Source organism: Gobius niger, assembly GCF_951799975.1.
Source record: "Gobius niger genome assembly, chromosome: 3".
NCBI lineage: Eukaryota > Metazoa > Chordata > Actinopteri > Gobiiformes > Gobiidae > Gobius > Gobius niger.
The window spans coordinates 43,065,615-43,092,246 of record NC_136854.1 but is presented as its reverse complement, the minus strand read 5'-3'; the positions used below and the strand labels follow the sequence as shown (position 1 = coordinate 43,092,246).

Genomic DNA, 26,632 nt, shown 5'->3' with positions numbered 1-26,632 from the left:
TTATTGAATTTTTGTCATATTTTTGTTGAATTTTTGTCACATTTTTGTTGAATTTTTGTGACATTTTTGTTGAGTTTTTGTCATATTTTTGTTGAGTTTTTGTCACATTTTTGTTGAGTTTTTGTGACATTTTTGTTGAGTTTTTGTCATATTTTTGTTGAGTTTTTGTCACATTTTTGTTGAGTTTTTGTCATATTTTTGTTGAGTTTTTGTGACATTTTTGTTGAGTTTTTGTCATATTTTTGTTGAGTTTTTGTCACATTTTTGTCATATTTTTATTGGAGTTTTGTCACTTTTTGTTTAATTTTTGTCATATTTTTGTTTAATTTTTGTCACTTTTTTGTCAAATTTTTGTCAATTTTTGTTGAATTTTTGTCACATTTTTGTCACATTTTTGTTGAATTTTTGTCATATTTTTGTAGAATTTTTGTAGAATTTTTGTTGAATTTTTATGCTGGAGGTTCGTTATTTTTAGGAGCCACTGTTTATTTTAGATCATTTGAATAAACAGTTTCCCCAGTCAGGTCAGAGCAGCCCGTCTACACTGCTGCTGCATTCAGGTGCGCTACGACATTATGATGCAGTAAATAATTCCAAGAAAAAAAAAAATCGGCCAATTTCGGCCGATATTTTCCCATATCGGACTGATACCGATGTGTGAAAAAAATGACAAATATCCCTAGTCAGTATTGCATCAGCCGGATTCAAACGCTTTCTCAAACAGGTTTTCAGGTGCTTTTTAAAGGTGCTGCTGACTCCAATGAGCGCGAGTCAAGAGGACGTTTATTCCAAAGTCGGGGCACGGCAGCGGCTTTGAAGGAGCGGTTTCTCCCCGAGTTTTAAAGTGTGTTCGTGGAACCATCAACAGGTTCTGCCCAGATGTTTTGATGAACAAAGTGAAGTAACAGGACTTTCTCTTTCCTTCTGTCCCTGAGCAGAGGAGCGTTCGCTTCGTGTTTCCCAACATTTGGACAAACTTTATTGTGAATGATGCCGTTCATGACCTTGAGTTGGATATTTACAGTGAAGGATTATCTCCACGTTGTTTCATATCGGACGTATCTTTCCCCCGACAGCAGCTTTACGGATCCATCACCTCGGTCATGTTCTGGATCCTAAACTCTGCTGACTTCAACACTGATGCCCATTCAGGACCAGTGTTAGTGCCATGCAGGCTGTCCTGGTTTAAAGTAGAAGAAAGAGTGGCCTGCAGTATTATAGTGTTGTGCAAAAACCCTTAGGTCTGTTCTCCCAACTAGATGTGACGACAGAAACGGCCATAAGAAAGTTGTGTAATTCGGACATTAACAATGGCGCTCCTGCCACACGGAGTTCAGGAAATGACTTCTGTCGTTTATGTCAGAAAAACTTCAGAACACAAGCAAACCGGAGCATTACAGGAAGTGGTCGCTTGTGTTGAAAAACTACAAAACAAAGGCGCAACAACGTGACGCCCGTTCAGGAGCTGCTCTGATTGGTCGGTCGGCTCCATATCGCTGCGTCACTTCCTTTGAAAGCGCGAGTGTTGAAAGACCCTCTTCTGTAAAGAAGCGGAGTCTGGTTGGCGAGACTAAGTATTTGTACCCCAGGAAGAGTAGTCTTTACTATTATATGGTAGAGACTAATGGGGATCCATCAATAAACAATAAACTATAAACTTCAGTGGTTTTTCTGGGAGAATAAAGCTCTGAAGGAGAGAGTCCTTCTGCCTCGCTCCACTATCGCTGAGTTTACGTTGTTTGTGGAGGATAAAGCTCTGAAGGAGAGTTCTTCTGCCTCGACTATCGCTGAGTTTACGTTGTTTGCGGCGGCCAGAGCGTCAGCGTCGCTTCGGCCTCTCGGACCATGAGCGGCACCGGCGGCTCCTCATCGCTGCTTCTGGGACTTTATTTGTCGACTTTTTAAACTAAACTGTTCGCAAATAATTGGGTCGTTGAACGTTCATTTTTAAGACCAGTTTACCCTGGATTTAAGACCAAATAGGCCCAATTTTAGACTTTTTAAGGCCTTAAATTTGGATTCTTGAATTTTAGACTTTTTAAGGCCCGCGGACGCCCTGGGTTAAAAGAGGAAGTGTTTGTAAGAACAGGCTCAGAGCCACAGTCTGCACTGCAAAAAGTCAATTCTAAGCAAGTAAAAAATGTCTTACTTTAAGAAATAAGTTCTTATTTTTTCCCTAAAAAGTAATAACGTCTTGCTTAGCAAGGTTTTCTTGAGAAAAAAAATCTTATTTTAGGAAATAAAATCTAGCTATTTCTTGTTCAGATACATTTGCTAAAAACATGTTAATTTTTCTTGTCACAAGAAAGAAAAACTTTTTGAATCTTTAGACAGAATATTTTTTCTTATTTTAAGAAAAACTCAGATCACAACAACTCTTAATGTAAGAACTGATTCTCACAGATAAAACATTCCAGTCTTTAAAGTGGGCGGCTCGGTGGCACAGCGGTTAGAGCCTCAGCTTCACAGCTCAAAGGTCCCGGGTTCGATTCCCACCAGGACGGGGCCTTTCTGTGTGGAGCATGTTCCATGTCTGCCACTAAAAACATGTACAATAGGTGATTCTGACCCTCAGGCTCCACATCATGGAGACGGGTCTCCGGGCGCGGGCAGTATTTTCCTTAAATATTAGTATTTATTAAGAACATTTTGCTCAAAAATGTGAGTAATTTAGAACATTTTGCTTAAATCAAGCAACATTTAAGTAAAATATCCTACAAATTTTTCACTAAATAAGAATGTTTTCCTTAAATTATTTCATTTTATTTCATTTCATTTTGCTTAATTCTAGCTTTTTATTTGCTTAAATTTAGTGTTTCTTTCTTGTTTTATGATGAGAAAAATATTCTAGAAATAAGAATTCTCAGCAAGAAAAAAATGCTGACCCCATTGGCAGAATGTATTCCTTAAAAGAAGACAAAATGCCTTATTTTAAGATTTTTTCCCTTGTTTTTAGGAGGGGACTTGTGTGTCTGTGACTGAAACCTGCCCCTCAGTGATCCTCACCTGTGCAGGCGAGTAGAGGCGGCAGCGGTGGTGATGGTTGCTGCTGACTCCCTCATGTCCTCCTCCTCCTCCTCCTCCTGCTGCTGCCGTTTCCCTGATCAGAGCGCTCCCTGGCGGCGGCGGCCCCCCCATGGCGGCCCCTCCGGCGGCGGCCGTGGCGCCCGCGATGGCCCCGATGTTCCCCATCATGCAGCACAGCCCGCCCTGCGCCAGCTCCAGCTCGATCTCCGCGTCCATCTCCGCGTCCTCCTGCGCCTCCTTGTTGGAGTCGTCCAGGTGCTTCATGAGCACGGCCACCACCACGTTTATCAGCACGAACTGCGCCGTGAGCACGAAGGACACGAAGTACAGCGGCGAGATGAACTGCAGGCCCGCGTGGCAGCCGTAGTCTGTGCCGGAGTGGTCGGGCGGGCACTCCCTCAGCGTGTCCTGCAGACCAGACGCAGGTAATACCTCGAGAAACGTGGACGGAGACGTTAAGGGGAGACTAAATCTGTTCACCCTTTTGCTTTCTGAACATATAAACTTTCACCCCCAAATATTCAACAACATTATCCTCAAAGTCTCTTACATCTCTTACATCTCCACATATGGAGCACCACAAACATCACATTTAATCATCTTGTTCTTACCTTTAAAGGGATATTTCAGGATGTTTGACATAGGGCCTCATTTCCTAGTTATCCAGAGTGTTGCTGATTTTGGAGATATTTCTTTTGTAATTTATGCAGTTCTTATGTTTGAAGGGTTTTGTGGCGCTAGGCTAGTGCAAGGCTAGTGCATTTCTATGGTATCAGCTAGCCTGCATTAAAAACAGTGTGACCCGCTCCACAGAGCACCTGAGTCACTTCTAACACCAGACTAACCATATAAATGTCTGTGTCTGACCTGCATCACATGAATGATCACATTTTGAGGGACTATTTTCTAGCAGATCACTCCGCCGCCGCGTAGCTTATACAACCACGAAGCTGATGCTGCTCAAATATAAGGTATTTTAAATGCCATCCATCCATTTTCTTCCGCTTTATCCGGGGGCAGCGTCTCAGCAGAGATGCCCAAACTTCCTGATCCACACACACCTCCTCCAGCTGTTCTGACCCCGAGGCCACACCAGGCCAGCTCCACCAGGCCAATGAAGAAAAAAATACAAAAATGTGACAAAAAATGACAAAAAATTTATAAAAAATGACCAAAAAAAACGACAAAAATGTGACAAAAAAATGACAAAAAATTGATAAAAAATGTGACAAAAAATGTGACAAAAAATTGATAAAAAATGTGACAAAAAATGTGACAAAAAATGTGACAAAAAATGATAAAAAATGGATGAGAAATGGATGAAAAATGTGACAAAAATGTGACAAAAAATGACAAAAAATGACAAAAAATTATTAAAAATTGATGAAAAAATGACAAAAATGTGACAAAAAATGACAAAAAATCCCACCACCTTGTCCTGGGTCTTCCACGAGGCCTTGTCCCACTAGGACATGCCTGGAACACCTCCCGCGGGAGGCGACCAGGAGGTATCCGGAACAGATGCCCGAGCCACCTCAGCTGCTCCTTTCGACGTGAAGGAGCAGCGTGTCATGGTCTGCTTTCTTTTACCCTGTTTTGGTTTGTTTTCTTGTGTTTATGTCCTTGGTGTTTTATTTTGACGTGTGTTTTGTCCTTGTGATTTTGCTTTACTTCCCTCGTTATTGCCTGCCCCGCCCTAATGTGCCTCACCTGTGCCCCGTTTCCTCATGTATTTCTACCCCTGTGTTTCCATTGTTCTTTGTCAGTTCATTGTCTTCTTGTCCGTGTTTGTGAGTTGGGTTTTCAGTTGCTCCTGCTTTATTTTTGGTTTTTGTCAGTTTCTTGTTTCTTGATTTTTGCACATATTAAATCTAGTTCTGTTGCAGTCTGCATTTTGGGCCATTTCTTTCTTCATTTTACTTTTAACCGTGACACAGCCACTTTACTCCGAGCTCCTCCCGGGTAACTGAGCTCCTCACCCCCAGCCACCCTGCGAAGGAAACTCATTTCAGGCGCTTGTATTCGCGATCTCGTTCTTTCGGTCATGACCCAAATCTCATGACCATAGGTGAGGGTGGGAACGTAGATCGACTCAGCTCCCTCTTCACCACGACAGACCGATACAGCGACCGCATCACTGCTGACGCCGCACCGATCCGTCTGTCCATCTCACGCTCCATCCGTCCCTCATATATTTTAAATGCAAAATGGTTAAAATGACTCTATGGACACAGACATGTATATGGTTAGTCTGGTGTTATCAGTGATTTGCCTCAGGTGCTCTGTGGAGCGGGTCACACTGTTTTTAATGCAGGCTAGCTGATACCATAGACATGCACTAGCCTTGCATTAGCCTAGCACCACGAAACTCTTCAAACATAAGAACTGCTTGAATTACAAAAAATATCTCCAGAAATCAGCAACCCTCTGGATAACTAGGAAATGAGGCCCTATGTCAAAGATCCTGAAACATCCCTTTAAGTTTTTGGGCCCTCACGCAGGATAAATTACAAACTATTTCTCCCACAGTGAGAAAAGTCTTGTCTAGAGTCTGCATTTAGAAACATTTAGAAACGCAGACTGTAAAGACAATGTCATGCCCAAAACAAGGCAAAAGTCGATCATGCCAGTGTTAATTTTGACAACATATTTTAATTTAGTTTTAGTCTTTTGACTAAAATGTAATTCGATTTTAGTCTAGTTTTAGTCGACTAAAATTAAGACTAATTTAGTCGACTTTGCAATTCACTCCAAAAAGTATTTAGCTAGATCAGTATAAACATCTCAATTTGAGCACAATAATCCAAATTTTAGTTGTTTTGACTATAGTTAAGAAGTTGTTGGGCGTTTGTCCTGGATTATTTCACTTGTTCTGAGATGTTTCTGACTCGTTTCGATACATTTCGTCCTTATTTCAGGTCATTTTCTTTGCCAATGGGGAAAGAAAATTGGTCTTATCTCATTGGCAACTTTACTTTCTTATTTCAAGCGAGATTTACCCTAGAACTGGTCTGAAATGTCCTCAAACAAGCAAAGGAAACTTGATCAGGAAAAGTGTCTAAATGAGTGAAAAACAAGAAACATTTCCTCAATTCAAGTCATTTAAGCCAATGCTTGATATTTACTTTTTGCAGTGTGATAATATTCATTATAATCATATTTAATGTTGTTCCTCTGCTTCATGGAGCTGCTCCACATGAACAAAGCTCAGAGCTGATCCTTTGGCAGAGAATTTACATGATCTGAGGCTCTTTCAGACGCTCAATACAAGTTTGGATGATTTTAGTCGACTAAAATATCTGGACATTTTAGTCACAGTTTTAGTCTCATGAGAAACTTTTAATTTAGTTTTAGTCCAATTTTAGTCACAAAAATATCACTTTGACTAAAATTAAGACTAAATATTTCAGTCGACGACATTAACACTGGATCATGCTCACCCATTTTTCTTGATTGTCGTTCAAAGAAGAGATAAGACATTCTAAATCCCCTCTGAAAAAAACCTTTGTATCTAATAGATCAACAAATCAAACAACTCGTTTAACCCTGGCTCTGTCTGCTGAATAGATCTCGTCATTTTTACACATGAAAAGTCGAATTACCATCAAAACACTGAGGAATACGGAGGAAACAGTTCCACAAACGTGAGCGCCTGACCTTCATGATGCCGTTCCAGTTGTCTCCCGTGGACACCTGGAACAGGGTGAGGAAGGCCATGCCGAAGTTCTCGAAGGTGGCGTGTCGACTCATGCCCTCGCACGGGTAGTCCGCGTTACACACTGAGCACGAGAGACAGAAACATTAGTCAAAGCTTCGCCCGGCGCAGGACGAGGGTCGAAGAGTCTCACCGAGCTCGCCGAACAGCTCCACCCCCAGAGCGGCGTAGATGAAGAACAGCAGCATGAACAGCAGGCCCAGGTTCCCCACCTGGAAACAACACACACCACACTCCAATTAATATGTGACAGTGATACTTAGTCAGCTACATGTGGAAACTCATGGACGTACGATATATCCACTTTGAACTGGCAAATGAATCCAAAAATGCTTTTAACCCCTTAACTCCCACCTGAACCGAGCACATTTTCTCCAGTTTGGCTTTAATCCAATCCAAAAGATTCAGGAGAAAAGGTGAGAAAATAGCGACAAAACTGAGACGAAAACAATGGTGGAAATGTGACGAAAAAGTGAGAAAACATTGGCAAAAAAGTGATGAAAAATTGATGAAAAAGTGGCAAAAATGTGATTAAAAAATGACAAAAAATTGATAAAAAATCGACGAAAAAATGACAAAAAATTGATAAAAAACTGATAAAAAATGGATGAAAAAATGACAAAAATGTGACAAAAAATGACAAAAAATTGATAAAAAATCGACGAAAAAATGATAAAAAAAATGATAAAAAATTGATACAAAATGGATGAAAAAGTGGCAAAAATGTGACAAAAAATGACAAAAATGTGACAAAAAATGACAAAAATGTGACAAAAAAAATACAAAAATGTGACAAAATGTGACAAAAAATGACAAATATTTGATAAAAAATTGATAAAAAATGGATGAAAAAATGACCAAAATGTGACCAAAAAATGACAAAAAATTGATAAAAAAAATGACAAAAAGTAACAAAATGTGACAAAAAAATGACAAAAAACTGATAAAAAAATGGATGAAAAAATGACAAAAAAATGACAAAAAACTGATAAAAAATGGATGAAAAAATGACAAAAATGTGACAAAAAATGACAAAAATGTGACAAAAAATTGACGAAAAAATTATTTAAAAAAATGAAAAAAAATTGATACAAAATTGATGAAAAAATGACAAAAAGTGACAAAATGTGACAAAAAAATGACAAAAATTTGATAAAAAACTGATAAAAAATGGATGAAAAAATGACAAAAATGTGACAAAAAATGACAAAAATGTGACAAAAAATTGACGAAAAAATGATAAAAAAATGATAAAAAATTGATACAAAATTGATGAAAAAATGACAAAAAGTGACAAAACGTGACAAAAAAATGACAAAAATTTGATAAAAAACTGATAAAAAATGGATGAAAAAATGACAAAAATGTGACCAAAAAATGACAAAAAAGTAAAAAAAATGAGTTTAATACCAAACAAAAAAATGAAGGAAAAAAAATCCTCTCGGTTCAGGCGGGAGTTAAGAGGTTAAAACTCCGCTCATATCGATCATGCATTTGTAACAGATTCGACGCTCGGCTCCGGCGTCTGGCGCATGTCAGAGCCTCACGCGACGTGTCCGTATCGCACATGTTTAATGCATCAGCCCCGTGTTTGTGCCGCTCACACCTCGGCTCTCGGCTCCTCCGCTGAATGTGAATTTATCCGGTGTAAATTTGACCTGATTATGAGATTCCAGACTCCGACGCCGCGAAAGGTCAGTCATTTGAAATCCAGCCGAGAATCGCTCTGTTACGAGACGATAACAGTGGCAAATGTAACAGAGCTGTGAGCGCGGAGCTGAAACATGAACCCTGACTCACACCGGGACTATTTAAGGAGTAATTAGAATAAGCGTTGTTATTATGATGTGCCTGAGATTGAGACGAGGACCATTTTATTGAGACAAACATTTAACACAAGGTGAGGACACGCTTTAAGGCGAGACGACGCAGGTGAATGGAAAAAAAGAAAGAATTACAGACACCAATTTGGAATCTGCTGCAAATATAAGGTATTGTATGTTTGTGTCATTTCAGCGACGAAATCTGAGTAATGGATGATGCCGGGTTTACATGTGCGGTTTTATTTGATATATTAGTTACAAAGATGACAAAGAAATACAAATTTTGCCTTGTTTTTGGCGGTTCAAAGCTCAGTAAATCAGATTAGTAGAATAAGATATTAAAAACAAAATCCTCCAGTATAAACCTTAAACACATTCATTACAAGACTGGAAAGTGAGGGACCTAATAATACTAATAATGGCTCACACTTGTATTGCGCTTTATAAGCCTAAGTCATTCACTCCATACTTGGTGGTGGTCACAGCCACAGCTGCCCTGGGGTAGACTGACAGAAACGGGGCAACCAGTCTGCGCCATCGGCCCCTCCGACAAAAATTCAACAAAAATGTGACAAAAACTCAACAAAAAGTGACAAAAAAACTCAACCAAAAAGTGGCAAAAATTCAACAAAAATGTGACAAAAACTCAACAAAAAACTCAACCAAAAAGTGACAAAAATTCAACAAAAATGTGACAAAAACTCAACAAAAAACTCAACCAAAAAGTGACAAAAATTCAACAAAAATGTGACAAAAACTCAACAAAAAACTCAACCAAAAAGTGACAAAAATTCAACAAAAATGTGACAAAAACTCAACAAAAAGTGACAAACTCAACCAAAAAGTGACAAAAATTCAACAAAAATGTGAAAAAAAATCAACAAAAAGTGACAAAAAAACTCAACCAAAAAGTGACAAAAATTCAACAAAAATGTGACAAAAACTCAACAAAAAGTGACAAAAAAACTCAACCAAAAAGTGACAAAAAAAGAAAAAAAAAAAGAAAAAGAAATAAAAAAACATACAAAAGGTGACACAACACAGCAACAACACGAGGAAAATGATCAGTTTTGTGGGTCTTAGCTTTCAAATGAGGTGTTACACAGCCAAAAGAGGACAGTTGCCCTCTTTTTGAGAAATATTATTATGCAAACAAGGGATCAAATACCTGTTTAAGTACTCTAACAATAGAGAGAAATAGTTTTTTATAGTGTATTTTTTAATGTCCTGTCAGAACATCCCACTCAGAGCATTATGTAAGGGATAATGTATAGAACGCTGGTCATTATCGGGAAAATAAGCACCTTCAGGGCGAACCGGTCTTGTTTCGCCCTGTCGGTGCTTATTTTCCCGATAATGACCAGCGTTCTATACATTATCCGCTTATTATTCGGCCATTTGCAACTGAACACACACAACATAAACTTCGTACACTTTTATGAAGGTCGAAAGGTTTATTTAATGACATCCGCGACAAATAGTTCCCAAAAGTTTGCGCGTTGCTCGGCAACGTTTGGCTAGGCTAGAAGCAGCAAGGCTAGCAGCTAGCCTAGCTACTTAGTTGAAGGTGCAGTTGGAGGAATGGTGGAGAATCTCTGGGTAAGTTGAAAGTCAGACTCACACTAACTTCACGAGCGATTCCCCGACTTCTCTCTCAGTGACGGGACAGACAGTGTCGCTGCTACGTACGTGCGGAGTGATATGAAAGCACAAACTCCGTTGCCATTGGCAGCAGAGTTATTTTTTTCAGAGGTCCTTTATCAGAAAATAATGACCGGTAGAACGTTGGGAAATCCCATTCAAATCAACGGAGCTTCTACTTACGTTGTGAAGAGCCGTATAATAAGAGCGGATAAGGAGCACCGTCACTCACTCTCTCCCATATTTGTCGCCTTTCGTGCTACACATGGACACCAAACATGTCAACATTTGTGAAAGAATAAGTGTGGGGAAACTATGACGGGCGAGTTGAGAAAAAGTCCTAAAATAAACATAGAAAAGAGACATTAACCTCTTGCCACCCGCCTGAACCAAATGCATTCTGTCCGCTTTGGCCATTATATAGGTCTGTGTAACACCTCATTTGAAAGCTAAGACCCACAAAACTGATCTTTTTCCTCACGTTGTTGCTGTGTTGTGTCACCTTTTTTATTTTTTTTTATTTTTTTATTATTATTTTTGTCACATTTTTGTTGAATTTTTGTCACATTTTTGTTGAATTTTTGTCATTTTTTTGTCACATTTTTGTCTCTTTTTGGTTGAATTTTTATCTTTTTTTTGTTGAATTTTTGTCACATTTTGGTTGAATTTTTGTCACATTTTGGTTGAATTTTTGTCACATTTTTGTTGAATTTTTGTCACATTTTTGTTGAATTTTTGTCACAGTGTTGTTGAAGTTTTGTCTTTTTTTTGTTGAATTTGTGTCATTTTTTTGTTGAATTTTTGTCACATTTTTCTTGAATTTGTGTCATTTTTTTGTTGAATTTTTGTCACATTTTTGATGAATTTTTGTCACATTTTTGTCGAATTTTTGTCACATTTTTGTCGAATTTTTGTCACATTTTTGTTGAATTTTTGTCACATTTTTGTCACATTTTTGTCACATTTACATCCTTGTTTTCTTCTAATTTTTTTGTGGCTGTTTTGGTACTTTTTCCCAAGAAGCTTTTTGATTAGGGTAAAGCCAAACTGGAGAAAATAGGATCCGTTCAGGTGGGAGTTAAGAGGTTAAAATGCTGCTCTCTGGTGTGAGAAATGGAGCCTCCACCTGCAGCGTCTCACCTTAAGTCCATTAAAAGTAAAGTTTCTGGGTGACATTTTGTGCGTGCGTTGTGGATCTCCACTCCCTGCTCTGTCTGCTCTGATGAAACCGCTCTGGCCAAATAATAAAGAGCTGTTTGGAGAGAGGCCTCGTCTGCTTCACTGGGACTGAGCCAAAAGACAGATCAGGGGGGGTTTTACTGAGGAAAACACTGGACGGAGCAAATGTTTGGGACTTTTCTCGTTAACTTCTGTGCATGAGAAACAGAAAAGTAGTAGGAAAATAATAATGACGGCTTGAATAATGTTTATTTTCATCGGTATCTGGGCTGATGTGGATTATGTTTACATTTTATGAAAAGGTTAAGGCTGCAGAGTGTTAAGCGAAAGGTCAGGCCGGGCTTTCATAGAGCCTGAGTTAAATCAGTTATTTTACATGGTGGTTTCCGGGAAGGCGAGACGCAGCTCGGCTTTACCCAAATTCTAAAGCTCCTGGACTGGAGGTTACAGGCTACAGGCCAGTGGAGCGCCTCATTTGAAAGCTAAGACCTACAGAACTGATCTAAATGGAGCTTATTCCATGTTCTTTTTCATCTCATTTTTGCCACTTTTTATTGCTTTTTTTGTGTGGCTTTTTCATTGCGTTTTAGTCACATTTTCGTGGCTTTTTTTGGCCACTTTTTGATACTTTTTTATTAAGTTTATGTCACTTTTTAGCTGCTCTTTCATAGTTTTTTTTGTCACGTTTTTGCTGCACCTTCATCGCTTCTTTTTTGTCACATTTGTGGCTTTTTCATTGCGTTTCTGCCACTTTTCTGTTGAGTTTTTTGTCACATTTTCATGGCTTTTTTTTGGCCACTTTTTGATGCTTTTTTTTCCCACGAAGCTTTCAGATTTGGGTAAAACCAAACTGGAGAAAACGTGCTCGGTTCAGGCAGGAAAACAACAAAACGCCGCACCAGCCGGTTTCCAACTCACATTCATTCACAAATACATGTTTGGGATCCACGTGTAGCAGGAAAGGCGACTGAGATGGAGGAGACGGACAGGAGACATTCGGGCTGTCACGATAATACTACATTAAATATACACATAAACAACACACTTTTGGGCTCAGTTTTCATTGTCTGTACATTTATTTGCACGTTTTCCCGTTTTTCTATAGTAGTACTTCATATTACCGAAAGTAAGTTATGTTTCATTGCATTCCATGTGTATTGGAGGATATTTTACTTTTCAAACTTTTTCTGTCATTTTTAAACCCTGGACAAGCTTTAGTTTCTAAGCCAAAAAAAAGTTATTGCATAATATTGTTTATCACAATAATTTTCAGCCTCAAACTTCAGATATTGTTTTCTTGACTGGCCTCGCAGACGCTACAAAACTTTAGGTCACACTGCAAAAAGTGGATTCTAAGCAAGTAAAAAATGTCTTACTTTAAGAAATAAGTTCTTATTTTTCCCCTAAATAGTAATAATGTCTTGCCTTGCAAAGTTTTCTTTAGAAAAAAATGTATTTATTATTTTAGGAAATAAAATCTAGCCTAAAAAACATGCTAACTTTTCTTGTAACAAAAAAGAAAAACTTTTTGAATCTTCTTCAGCTTTAGACAAAGAATATTTTTAAGAAAAATAAGATCAACAACTCTTAATGTAAGAACTGATTCTCACAGGTAGATAATACACTCAATTTTTACACTCGGCTCGGTGGCGCAGCGGTTAACGCCCCCGCTTCAGAGCCAGAAGGTTCTTGGTTCGATTCCCACCAGGACGGGGCCTTTCTGTGTGGAGCATGTTCTCCCATGTCTGCGTAGTTTTCCCCTACCACTAAAAACATGTACAGTAGGTGATTCTGACCATGAGCCTGGCTCCACATCATGGAGACGGGTCCCCGGACGCGGCACTGCCGTCGACCACTGCTCCTCACCTGAATGTGCAATTGTCTCATGTAAAGCGCTTTGTGACTATATGTCTGTGAAAGACGCTATATAAATAAAGATCTTCTTCTTGCTGCCCCCGGCAGTAAGGTATACAAAACAAATAGGAATATTTTCCTTAAATATTAGTATTTATTAAGAACATTTTGCTCAAAAAAGGGTATAATTTAGAACATATATGTAACACGGGTGGGAAATATCCTATATTTCCTTTAATGTCATTCCTTTACATTACCTGCGCTGTCCCTACGTTTAGTCTCGCGAGCGTAGCGTCACCCGCTCACGTGACTCGTCGCAGCCGATCGCGCTCTATATTATCCGGCGTTCCAATATGGCTGACAGGTGCGGTGGCTAAGCCTCGGGGGAGTTCGAAGTTCTCGTTTACCCGCAGATCGCTAAGACAACTGTCCAACATTTTGCAACTAATTGTTAACTCATAGGTGCCGACCATCAGGGCTGATTCGTGACGAGAGAGTGTGTCCACGTTGTGATATTACGCGGAGTTGGTGAGTGAATTTGTTGCTACTGTTAGCTACTAGCCGCCTCTATGTATTCCTTATGGGCGGGTTAGCAGGGTTAGCATTGGGCTTTAAACTCTGTTTTCCTCCATGTCTCTGAATTCATTTAAGTCATATTTATGTCGAGTCTTTATTTTATGTATGTACACCTGGTGTCTAAGTGCTGTGGCTGTTTAGGGTCATCTGAACTTTTTATGCTAAGAAAAAGACAATGAATGAACACTGCCGCTGGTGCGCAGTCCACTGGTGCGCACCGGTACTTACACCTGTCATAATGACATTTGTGTTGCTTATTTTTGTATAGTCTTTTGTATACATAAAATATGGTTGATTGTATTTAGTATTGCTAATGTGAGCAGTAGTAATTGTTTATTGAGGTTAAATAGATAAAGATTATTTTAATGTGCGCACAATGATCGAACTCAGGGTCCTGTGTTTTACGCAGGCCAGGTCCCTAAGTCTTGGATGGCGAGCTGTAGACAGGCCTCGAGCCCGAGCCCAACGATCTCCACCTCTCAAGGATCTCCACCTGCTCTGGTCGGGCCGGTAGGCGGCTTATAGCCACACCCCCTTGCCTCGCACCTCACTACTCTGCGGCCTTTGCATTTCCCCATACACACTATCCCCATAAACCGAACTCTCACTACGAACTGTCATACTTCAATCTCCAATCCGTGGCCGTATGAACTGTGCATTTGAACTGTGCATTTGAACTGTCCCACATGAACTTTCATCACGTTTGATGTTTATGTTTTGTTTATGTCCATTTGAATGGCCATTCCTGTCCATGTGTTTTTGTCCCAAGTGTCTGTCTGTTTCTATGTCCACTGTAAATAATAACACAACATTTATACGCAAAGATCAGTTTCTGTCCTATCTCTCCGAGAGCCGTACTCTAGACTTCTGATTAGCCCAACAGAAAGAAATATTCTAGCTTAAGTACCTGTTACATATACCCCAAATTTTTTCACTAAATAAGAATGTTTTTCTTAAATTATTCCATTTTCTAATGACATTTTGCTTCATTCTAGCTATTTGTTTGCTTAAATTTAGTGTTTCTTTCTTGTTTTATGAGAAAAATATTCTGGAAACAAGAATTCTTAGCAAGAAAAAAATGCTGACAGATTTTTCCTTGTTTTTAGTAGGGCACTTTTTGCTGTGCAGTTTTCCAAAAATGAGCTTTAAATTCCACTCTTGCATCTCCAAATGTTCTCCCATTTCTCCATCACTATTTAAATGTATGAAATGCTGAATTATGAATATATTTTTTCTACTAAATAAAGACACAGAGACATGGAGAGGAGCGGTGTGATTCAACGGCCCATAAATACTTAAAAAACGGTCAATGCAAACCCTGATGCTAACATTAGCTTCATGTTAGCATGCTAACGCTAGCTACGAGCGCCGTTTTTCACTTCTACTGAACAATTTACAGTGAAAAAACATCCAAATAAACCTATTTCTGACTTGACTTTATTTGTGCACTGCAAAAAGTACCCTACTAAAACAAGGAAAAAAATCTTAAAATAAGACAATTCTGCCAATGGGGTCAGTGTGTTTTTCTTGCTAAGAATTCTTATTTCTAGAATATTTTTCTTATCATAAAACAGGAAAGAAACACTAAATTTAAGCAAACAAAGAGCTAGAATGAAGCAAAATGTCCTCAGAAAAATGCATAATTTAAGGAAAACATTCTTATTTAGTGAAACATTGTGGGTATTTTACTTAAATGTTGCTTGATTTAAGTAAAATGTTCTAAATAAATACTAATATTTAAGGTCCCCCTTGCCCGGAGACCCGTCTCCATGATGTGGAGCCAGGCTGATGGTCAGAATCACCTGCTGGAGGATTCACCTATTGTACATGTTTTTAGTGGTAGACACGGGGAGAACATGCTCCACACAGAAAGGCCCCGTCCTGGTGGGAATCGAACCCAGGACCTTCGAGCTGTGAAGCTGAGGCTCTAACCGCTGTGCCACCGAGCCCACTTTATTATCTCTCGGTGAGAATCAGTTCTTACATTAAGAGTTGTTGATCTTAGTTTTTCCTAAAATAAGAAAAAATATTCTTTGTCTAAAACTAAGATTCAAAAAGTTTTTCTTTCTTGTTATTTCTTGTTGTTTTTAGCAAATATATCTGAACAAGAAATGGCTAGATTTTATTTCCTAAAATAAGATTTTTTTTCTCAAGAAAACTTTGCTCGGAAAGACATTATAACTTTTAAGGGAAAAAATAAGAAGTTATTTCTTAAAGTAAGACATTTTTTACCGGCTTAGAATCCACTTTTTGCAGTGTGTGAGATAAATATGTTTATAATCCGCCAGAAAACGGATAAACACAGCGAAAAATGTAGGCGACTTCTTTCCCCTTCGCTGATGCCAAGCATTATTGTCTGTAACTACTGTCTGTCGCACCTGCACTCATTCCATTCCATAAAAAGAATAATCTGATCTAAAACAACCAACGATGAATATTTCTTGCTCCTTTCTACATCTCACACTCGTAACTTTACCGCGGTGGCTTTTAAAGGTGAGGCCTCCTGCAGGGGAGCGGGTGTCGAGGGGACATTTATCTCAGTAAATGTTAATGAAGTCTGTGTCCTTGTGATAAAGCCTCACCTGGGGGTTACGGCTGCAGTGAGGGATGTGAAGTATCAGGGGGTTTGTGAGGCGTCGATACAGTAAGAGGTTCACTTAACTAACATGAAAGGACAACGATGAGAGAAAAAAACCCAGACGCAGAAACCCTGGAGCGCTGCAGATGTTCCTTCACATCTGGTGTCAAACATCCACTTTATTTCTATAGTGCATTTTATAAACAAAGATGGATGCGCCTTATTGCTGCCTCTCTCCTGCTCGGTCTGCAGTGCTGGCTGGGGGTCAGATGCCCTTCCATGCTGATAATGTGGCTTTGGGTGTGAAATAAATGCGGTTAATTCTCTCACCACTGAAATATTATTGAGCCACAAAGGTGTAAATTCACTAAAAACAGCTGAAAGCGATTCACCGTGGCTGTAAATACTGTTTAAAGTGACGTTAGCCCGCAGTTAGCTTTGCCCGTTAGCCTGTTAGCTTCTTCTTCGTGATTCTATTAGTGTGTATTGGTGGCTACGGTCCGGTGGCAGACAAGTTGCAAACATGGTTTTCTGGCCAGAGACACCAGGGGAGATGAAAGACCCTCTGATCATCCCTTTAACACTTGTATTACCCCCACAGGGACTACGGGGAGGATTTATTAAAGGTCCTATATCATGCAAAATCGACTTTTTGGAGCTTTTAGCCATGTTGTTATGCTATTTCCTTATCAAAAACACCCCCAGAGTGGTTTGTGGCTTCATTCACGCAGCTCTCAGTAATCCTCCTGAATCCTGCTCTCTGAGGCTCCGCCCTCTCCTGGTGAACGACTGACCTGCTCAGTTGTGACGTCACAGCGGAACGGGTGTGCTCGACGTCTGTAATGGAATGTCTTAATTCTATGCTTACGGCCGGATTTTAATTTGTAAAACAGCTTTTTCATTATTTCTGTCGTAAGAGAGAAACAAAGAGAAAAAAAAAAGAAAAAAAAGAATTAAAAAAAGAAAAAGGATGTGCCCGAGGTGCTTCCAGGTCAGCTGAGGCCAAAACAAACACATCCCTGAGCGTCTGAACAGATCAGTCATGTTTGCGCTGCAGCTGAAGATGGAGCTCGTTATAACTGGACACACCTGTTATTTATTCTTAACGATAATGTCACGGAGAAAAAGAAGCGCGTTTGGCTACGAGGACGGGAGTTTATTCAACCTTTCTAAAGAGGCCACTCGTCAGAAGTTGTTTTTTTCTCCGGGATTCAGCGACTTTCACCAAAATATTGTTTTTCTGTGACTGTCACTGATGGATGTTTATGAACCTTCACCAGAACCAAAGTGGATTAACTTTTATGGGCTATATGCACAGTGACCCCACGTGATTTCCGCCTGGACAGTCAGCCAGAGGCTGTCCTTCCTGTCTGTCATCTCTTCCCATTAAAAATTAGCAGGTCCCACAGAAATTAAGCAATAGCTTAAGATTTGGTAAAGGACAGCGAGTAAAAGTTCGGATGTGGCTGGAGCAGGTTAAAAAATATTACGTGAGACGTAACGACTTCACTGGAGGAAACTCCGTGTTCATAACGGTGGATGTTTTTGTCTTGAAGCTAACGCGGCTAACAAAATAAAAAATAAAACTAGCGCAAAGTTTTGAACGAGCCAGCGCAAAAAAGAATCGTCCTGTTAGTAGTTTAAATAATATTTACTTGTTTACATGTTATATTATCATTTTTCAACACTAGCCTTTAGCTCTAAGATAAAAGCTCCTACCGTACGACAGCTGGCGTTCCCTTTGGGTGCTGGATTCACAGCGAACATGATGTTTGTAATACGTTGCTGTGACTGTCCATCAGTAACTCGTTGTCCTTAACCAGATCCTGAGCTATCGCTATTTTTGTGTGAGAACCTGCTAATTGTGAACGTAAACGACCAGCGACAGGAAGTGCTGCGTCTGGCTGACTGTCCAGGAAGACGTCACGTGGGGAAACTGTGCATATAGCCCATAACCAACGCGAATCCCATAATGTAAATAGCGATGGAGCAGAGGGGGAGTCAGTCCAAGCGCGTGTTAGCATGTGTGTTAGCATATTAGCTTGTGTGTTAGCATATTAGCATGTGTTGTAGACATTTATGAAGCTGTGTTGCAGATGTCAACTCCGTATAACTGCATTGTGAAGTATCTTCACTTATTGCTGTTTATTTATATTACGGTAAAGTATGTGCGGAGAGAGGGGGCGGAGTTAACTGAATCGAAGCGTTGTGTCTTCCGGGTTTGAAAAATACCTCCAGAAAACACTTATATTTATCACAAAAATGAGTGCTCCATAGTGGTAGAGGTACAATATATCATATAAATGCCCATACTTAACTTTGGAATGGCTAAAATAGCAGGATATAGGACCTTTAAGGTAAACACGATTTATTAAGGTAAACACGTTCTTAGTTCTGCTTTAAAGCAGTACTAAGTCACGTGTTTACCTTAATAAATCCTTTCCGTAGTCCCTCTGGGGTAATGCAAGTGTTAATGGGATGATTGGAGGGTCTCCCTCTGGTGTTTCTTCCCTGCCACTGAGTCGGAGGCGCAATACACACTAATGGAACCACAAAGAAGAAGCGAACAGGCTAACGGGCTAAGCTAACTGCGGGCTAGCACCATATCTTGGATGTACAATATCCCTCTGTCCCTTTGTCTTTTCTGTCAGCGTAGTATTTACTCTCACTAACAGTGAATGAGTAAAAAAACACAACATGCTACGACACCTGCAGTGGCGCTTAGGGCCTCTAGGGGCATGAGTTAGTTAGTTCTATTTAAACACGGCTTTATGAAAATGTACCTGAAGGTTAACCTGGCTAACGCCAGACTGGTGTTTTCGAACTGCACACCAGGGGACCATGGCTGACATGTTCGCATGGATTTGGGAACCAATCACAGAACGAGGAGGGACGGCAAGATGATGACGATATACGGAAGTATATCGTCATCATCTTGCCGTCCCTCCTCGTATCCGTATTTGTACGGATAAAAAAAAAAGTTTATTTACGGATCCAACATGACAGCAGCAGACGCGACGCTATTTTTCGATCGAGCTTTAGACCGTGTTCTAAATAGTTTAGCTCGAAAGTTCACAGCGGGTTCGTCGTACGTCATCGGATACGATGATACGATTGGCTGTGGCCTCGTGCAGACGCATGACAGACATTCGTAAACCACACCTCCTACGAGAACATGAATTGGTGACACCAGACTAAATATCACTAGTTAGCCAGGCTACCTGAAGGTCACCATATTGGAAAATTTGACGACGCATGAAGAGACATTCCCAGTGTACTGACGGTGTGTTCATTGGCGTTTTATAAAATAACAAATTAATTGGGATTTTTCGGACAAATATTTCTATATTTGATACATTTAAATGCATAAACTGCCAAAATGATGAGTGAAGGAAGTTCCCAATTGTTAATTGTCCCACATTCAAACAAAACTCAATAATCTACTTTCAAAAATATCAGGGTTTATGTGGACAGCGCCCTCTTCTGCCCCCTCTTCCACCTTTCCTTGACATTCAGAGTAGCCCCGGGGGACAGCCACGTGACTAAAATAAGTCCGGCTTGGAGTCACATGGCATCTATATAAACACTTTAGAATCTTTGGCGACCCTGGTACCGGGTCACACAGACCAGGTCACTCAAAGGCTCCTCCAAATGTACCATGAAGAACAGGCTGAGCAGGAGGTGGGCTGGTGCTCGAAGGCGCCCCCTTTGGGCAACAGCTTCCCAAATCCTGCTTCTTTTAACGCATAGACCAGGACACACTGAAATGTACTCACAGATGACAAATATTTAAGACACATAAGAAGGAAACCATATGTTTATACAGTGGGGAAAAAAAGTATTTGGCCAAAATCCAATAGAATGTCTATGTGAAACTGACCAAATACTTTTTTTCCCCACAGTACATGCACGTACTGTCCATGTACAGGTGTATATAAATATAGCAATGATGGTTCTATATGGGGCAGTATCAGACGGCAGCAATAACCTGTCACCATTCCATTCCATACTTAAGAATGTGCTATAAGACAGTATTCCAAACCTGATTCTGTACCAAAGACTATGTAAACTTATTTCCTATGTTTGATTATGGTCAGGTATCTATATCCTAATCCATGTGTTGATTATGGTTATGTACATCTTAAATGTACCATAATGAGCTGGTCTCAGAGAACAAACCGGAATGTTAAAGAACGGCAGTTGTAAAGTTTGTAAATACGTTGAAAGGGGTCGGCATAAATAAGCACTGTTTGCTTCAGCCGACTCCCTTTTGGGCATTATCGTGTTTCTTTTCTTTTGTAACGACTTGGAAGTTGAAATTGCTCAAAGAAACTACACACAAAAAAAATATAGCTCAGACTTTTTAACTGTTGCTGCCGAACCTGAGACCACAAGGATCGACAATTCCGATCTGCGACGTCAATCGCTCAGAAACAAAACCTCGGCCTCTGGAGGTTTGGTTACTGTAGTCGACAAACCCTTGATTGCGATTCGATATCGATAAACCGTGCAGCCCAAGTAAACCTGAACCTTTAGGCTTGAATCTGCAGCGGCTCCAGTCTGCAGGGTTTATCACAGCACAACGGTAAACCTGCAGATGGAGCCGCTGCAGATCCAGGACCGCAGATTCACGGCCTTCATGCTATCGCTAAGCTAGGACACTGAATTTATTTGATTTGATTTATTCTTATTATCGTGTCTTTCACAGAAGTGCTCAGCTCTCGTGGGCTTATACGAGACACATTTGTAAACAGAATTAAAACACTTCTGAAAAACTTTCTACTTTAACCTCTTAACTCCCGCCTGAACCCAGAGCATTTTCTCCAGTTCAGCTTCACCCAAATCCTGTAGGGCAGTGTAACGCCTCATTTGAAAGCTAAGACCTACAAAACTCATCTAAATGGATATTTTTCCTCATGTCATCAAATGTTTTTCCATCTTTTTTTTCCAACTCATTTTGCAACTTTTTTGTAATGTTTTTTAATTTATTTTTTGCTATTTTTTTAGTCATTTTTTGTCACATTTTTTGTCTTTTTTTGTCACATTTTTTGTCACATTTTTTGTCACATTTTTTGTCATTTTTTGTCACATTTTTGGTCATTTTTTGTCACATTTTTTGTCTTTTTTTGGTCTTTTTTTGTCACAATTTTTGTCATTTTTTTATTTATTTTTTTAATTTTTTTGTCACATTTTTTGTCACATTTTTTGTCTTTTTTTTGTCTTTTTTTTGTCTTTTTTTGTCACAATTTTTGTCATTTTTTGGTCATTTAAAAAAAAAAAATTGTCAAATTTTTTGTCACATTTTTTGTCTTTTTTTTGTCATTTCTTTGTCATTTTTTTGTCATTTTTTGTCACATTTTTTCAAAGTTTTCTCACTTTTTTGTCACATCTTCATCATTGTTTTCGTCTCAGTTCTGTCGCTATTTTCACATCTTTTTTCCAGAAGCTTTTGGATTGGGGTAAAGCCAAGCTGGAGAAAATGTGCTCGGTTAAAATTCAAAGCTAAAGCCAAAACGTCTTCCATGTTTATGAAAAAAATACAACTGGTAAAACTGGTAATATCCGTAGGCAATAATATATAATGATATACAGTATATTATATAAAAATCTAATAATACAAAAAGACTGTATCGGATCGGTATCGGATCGGTATCGGCCAGATGAAGTGTCAAAAATATCGGATCGGGAGCTCAAAAAAGCGGATCAGTGCATCCCTACTGTTGATATCGTTTTTTACTGGTTATTTGCCTGTCAAACCGGCGAACGGAAAACATGGATGCAGTAATGATTAATATGTTGAGGTGTCTGACATGTGAGTAGTGACTGGGTCAGTGTGTCAGTAGGACGTCCCGACCTGAGGCAGAGCCTGCACCACAGTGTCCAGCAGGGCCCTCATCCCTGTGGCCATCTTCAGCAGCTTCAGCACTGGAACAGAGAGCAGTCAGGTGAGAAAAGCATTCATTACACTCAAGTCAAGAGTTAGTACAGTCTCTTTGTACAAAAGGTTTGAGAGTAACACGATGAGAAATGGATTAATAAACTGTCCAGATGTTAAATGTTGGAGCAGCCGATATATTCACAGTGTATTTATTTGTACTGGTCGTCAGAGGGCTTTAGGAAACTGCCACGTCCTGCAGTGTCTCTGTGTCTTTAGCTCCTGTGACTGAGCTAAAGCCGATAAGAGCTGCTCACAGTGCAGAGATAAGACCCGGATCGATACAGTCAGGTCCCTCCCGTCCATTAGAGCGTTTCCCCCCAGAGGACGGAGGCTGAGAGGGGGCACAATCCCGGCCGAGGGGACGGGGAGAGAGCCGTCTGCTTTAGCCAAAGGGCAGCGACAACTTCCATCCAGGAGGCAAGTGCACACACAGTCCATTACAGCAACCGTGGGCCTGAGGCGGGGCACAGCCGGGACAGTGGAGAGGGAGATGTACGGGAGATGCACCACCAGAAGAAGTCAAATCTTCCATTGTATTCATCTTGTTCATTAAAGGAACAGCAGTTCGGTTAAGTGAAGACATTACAGCACGGACATCGAAGTGCTACTACAGTGTTATTACGCCTCACAATATAGTCCCCCTTTAACCTCTTAACTCCCGCCTGAACCGAGAGGATCTTTTTCCTCACGTCATCAGATATTTTTCCATCATTTTTTTGTTGGGTATTCAACTCATTTTTGTAACTTTTTTGTCATTTTTTTGGGTCGTTCTTTGTCACATTTTTGTCATTTTTTTAATCATTTTTTAAAAATCATTTTTTTGTCATTTTTTGTCAAATTTATTTCATTTTTTATCACATTTTTATCATTTTTTCGTCCGTTTTTTATCAAAATTTTGTCATTTTTTTGTCAAATTTTTATCACATTTTTGTCTTTTTTTTAATCAAAATTTTGTCATTTTTTGTCACATTGTTGTCATTTTTTTGTCATTTTTTGCCATTTTTTGTCAAATTTATTTCATTTTTTGTCACATTTTTTATCATTTTTTCGTCATTTTTTTTAATCAAAATTTTGTCATTTTTTAATCAAATTTTTATCACATTTTTGTCTTTTTTTTTTTCAAAATTTTGTCATTTTTTGTCACATTGTTGTCATTTTTTTTGTCATTTTTTGTCACATTTTTATCATCTTTTCGTCAGTTTTTTTTAATCAAAATTTTGTCATTTTTTGTCACATTTCCATCATTGTTTTTGTCTCAGTTTTGTTGCTTTTTTCCAGAAGCTTTTGGATTGGGGTAAAGCCAAACTGGAGAAAATGTGCTCGGTTCAGGCGGGAGTTAAGGGGTTAAATCCACTGAGAAAATCCACGTTTAATTTTGTGTGACTATAATTGAATCGTGCAACTTCTCACTAAACTATTTAAATAGGGGAAACGTGGAAGAGCTCGGTCACTTCTAACTCCACCCACGTTTGGCCCCACAGAGGAGAAGAGGAGAGGCTCTCACAACACCTTTGGTCTTTTTGCGTGACTCTCTCTCTCTCTCGCTAACTTTCCTGACCCGCTAACAACAACACGGGGAATAAAACCACGATGCAAACGCGGTTAAAGGCTAATACTATTATAATTATAATAATTTATGGAAACATCTGCGGTGGAGTCGCTCACACCTGGGCCCCCACCAACTGAAACTTTTATGTTTGACTTTACTAATCCAGACAAATATGCTTAAAGAGGGGGTATTCTGCTTTTGTCAGTCCCATACCCCAGTCTATATCACACTACAATGATGACAAACCTTCTGTTGGTCTGTAAATGCAGTAAATTAGAATAACTGCCTTGTGTAAAATGTCTCTCTCAAAATGGCTGTAGTGAATGTCTTGAAATCGGCCTCTGTCTCTTTAAGAACCTCTGAGCCTTTAGACACGCCCCCTCCACACGCTGTCTGTGGCATCAGTGGGGAGGGGGTTCTGCTGAGGAGCAGTGGTTGGTTACTCGGCTGGTGACGAAAGCTCGGAGGCGTCTCCAGGAGGTGGGGGCGTTCCTAGGAGGACTCGGGCAAACCTATCCCTAAAATGGCCGCCATCAGAGTTTTTACAGATGACTCAGAAATACGTGAATGTGCCAAGGCAACACTTCAGCCATGTTTTTAATGAGGGAGTGACAGAATAACATGATGGAAAGCTTGAAAAAGTCCATTTTGCATAATACCCCCCCCCCCTTTAAGTGCAGGGATAATTTTATGTACGCCTGAAAATTATAAATAGTGCCTTAACCGTTTTCAATAGAAATGTAAAGCTCATATTTTATTAACAGTAGCTAACCTCGCTGCTCACTCTCCTTTACTTCCCATTTATCAAAAGTTTGTTTTGGCCATAAACGTTGAAATTAAACACAAAATCCATCTCATTCGTTCCTGTCAGTCACTAAATAAAGGGATGATCTGATTCAGCTGTGTCATGCGTTGCTATGGCGATACAGACGCATCTCGTCATAGAAGGGGGCGTGGCTTCGCCGAGGGGGAAAATAGAATCTTTAGAGAAACACAATTTTCCCTCTTTTCAGACATTTTCTGGTGGAATATCAACTTATTTATCACATAAATAAAGTCAAATGTAAATCAGGCCCATGTGGATGTTTTCTCACAGCGGATTGTTCAGTACAAGTGAAAAAACGGCAGTTGTAGCTAACCATTAGAATTAGCCCGATGCTAACATGTAGCATGAAGTTAGCATTCTCCGTTATTCATGTAGGCTATTTATGGGCTGTTGAACCACTTTGTTCCTCTCCATGTCTTTGCTTCTTTATTTAGTAGAAACTATATTCATAATTCAGCATTTGTTTAAGTAGTTTTTGAATAATTAGACAGAGGCTGTATCCGAATGTCCACACTATCCCCTAATCCCTCATTCACTACACAGGCCCGCACTATATAGTCACTATATAGTCACTGATTCTGTTGGTGATTCGGACACAAGACACGACTTTCTCCGCGCTGCAGCTGCAGATATGTGTTTTTTATTTTTTTTTATCTGAATTTATCTATTGTTACAAACGTTTATTTTATGAAACAGAACGACTGTTTTGGCACTTTTACAGGCGTTACTATCATCACAAAAAAGAAAGAAATAAAAAAAGTCACTCCAGCATGAGCTCAAAGACGTGCAGAAAGTAGGTCAGAGCCCGGTGTCCGAACACCAGCAGACTGAGCGACTACATCTGATAAAAGTTCGCGAAACTCCGGGAATAAAGTATTTCTGCGATAAAAACCAAACTCCGAGACAGTGGAATATTTATGGATTAATACGAGTCAGATACTTTTACTTCACATGGATTTTACATGAAAGGGTTGGATTATTCGAGAAGAAGCTGTCGGTCATTTAACAGCTCCAGCTAAAGGTTAGCAGCTAACGTTAGCATGAAGCTATCGGTCATTTAACAGCTCCAGCTAAAGGTTAGCAGCTAACGTTAGCATCTTTTCACCGTAACCGTTTATATTTAGGTCGTTTATTCATGAGAAATATGCAACACCCGACTGAAACAGCTGATTTACTTCAGTCGTGTTGTTTAGTTGAAAGACCTGTCTCTGTCAGGCTCTTCTCCCACTCTCGCAATGCATTGTGGTCTATATTGACCCGTTTAGTGACCATCGATGCTCACTACTTTTCCAGATGCATTGTGGGAAATTTCGAGTGCACTACTTTTTTCTCTCTGGACATTCGGACACCCCTACAACATGTGACCACTATATAGTCACTATATAGGGAATAGTGTGGACATTCGGATACAGCCAATTTCTAAATTGTTTTCCCCCTTAACTGTTTTCAAGAATGACCATATATGGGCGATTCCAGAGATGCCGTCTGTATCTATCCCAGTGATTTAACTACCGGACTACGTGTGCGGTTATACAAAGCACCCACCAGCCAATCAGAATCGAGTATTCACCCAGATCATGGTATAATGACTTTTAATACTTTTTAAAGCTGTGTTAAACCCTGTGTTTAACTACACGTGAGCACAGGCTGCAACCTAAAGTGAGACGCTGTACCTTTATTATACCTTGTACCATTTTGTTACACCTATGTTTTACTCTTTGAAAACAGTGGCACTCTGATGTGTAATTACCTGTACTTACATGTGTAATTACTGTCTTGTAACCTGTTCCTACACCTTGAACTTGTGGGCTGTAATCTAAAGTGTTACTGCTCTTCTGGATGCTCGCTCATTGATATTGCCTTGAACAAAGTGACTCCACAGAACCTCCTCAGTCATATCCAGAGCGGTTTTCCTCCCTCTCTTGC

General features: G+C 39.6%; 1 protein-coding gene across 1 annotated transcript in view; it reads right to left on the bottom strand.

Annotated features, from left to right (window-relative positions):
- The window catches only part of LOC306961110 (voltage-dependent T-type calcium channel subunit alpha-1I-like), a gene marked incomplete at its 3' end in the record, with an annotated part of 413,594 nt that overhangs the window by 75,043 nt on the left and 311,919 nt on the right, over window positions 1-26,632 (bottom strand). Inside the window, exons 28-31 of the mRNA XM_079553726.1 lie at window positions 22,248-22,318; window positions 6,876-6,954; window positions 6,685-6,806; window positions 3,007-3,435 (exon numbers count right to left, since the gene is read on the bottom strand). Of these exons, the coding sequence (XP_079409852.1) occupies window positions 3,007-3,435; window positions 6,685-6,806; window positions 6,876-6,954; window positions 22,248-22,318 (701 nt within the window). The remainder of the gene's footprint in view (window positions 1-3,006; window positions 3,436-6,684; window positions 6,807-6,875; window positions 6,955-22,247; window positions 22,319-26,632) is intronic.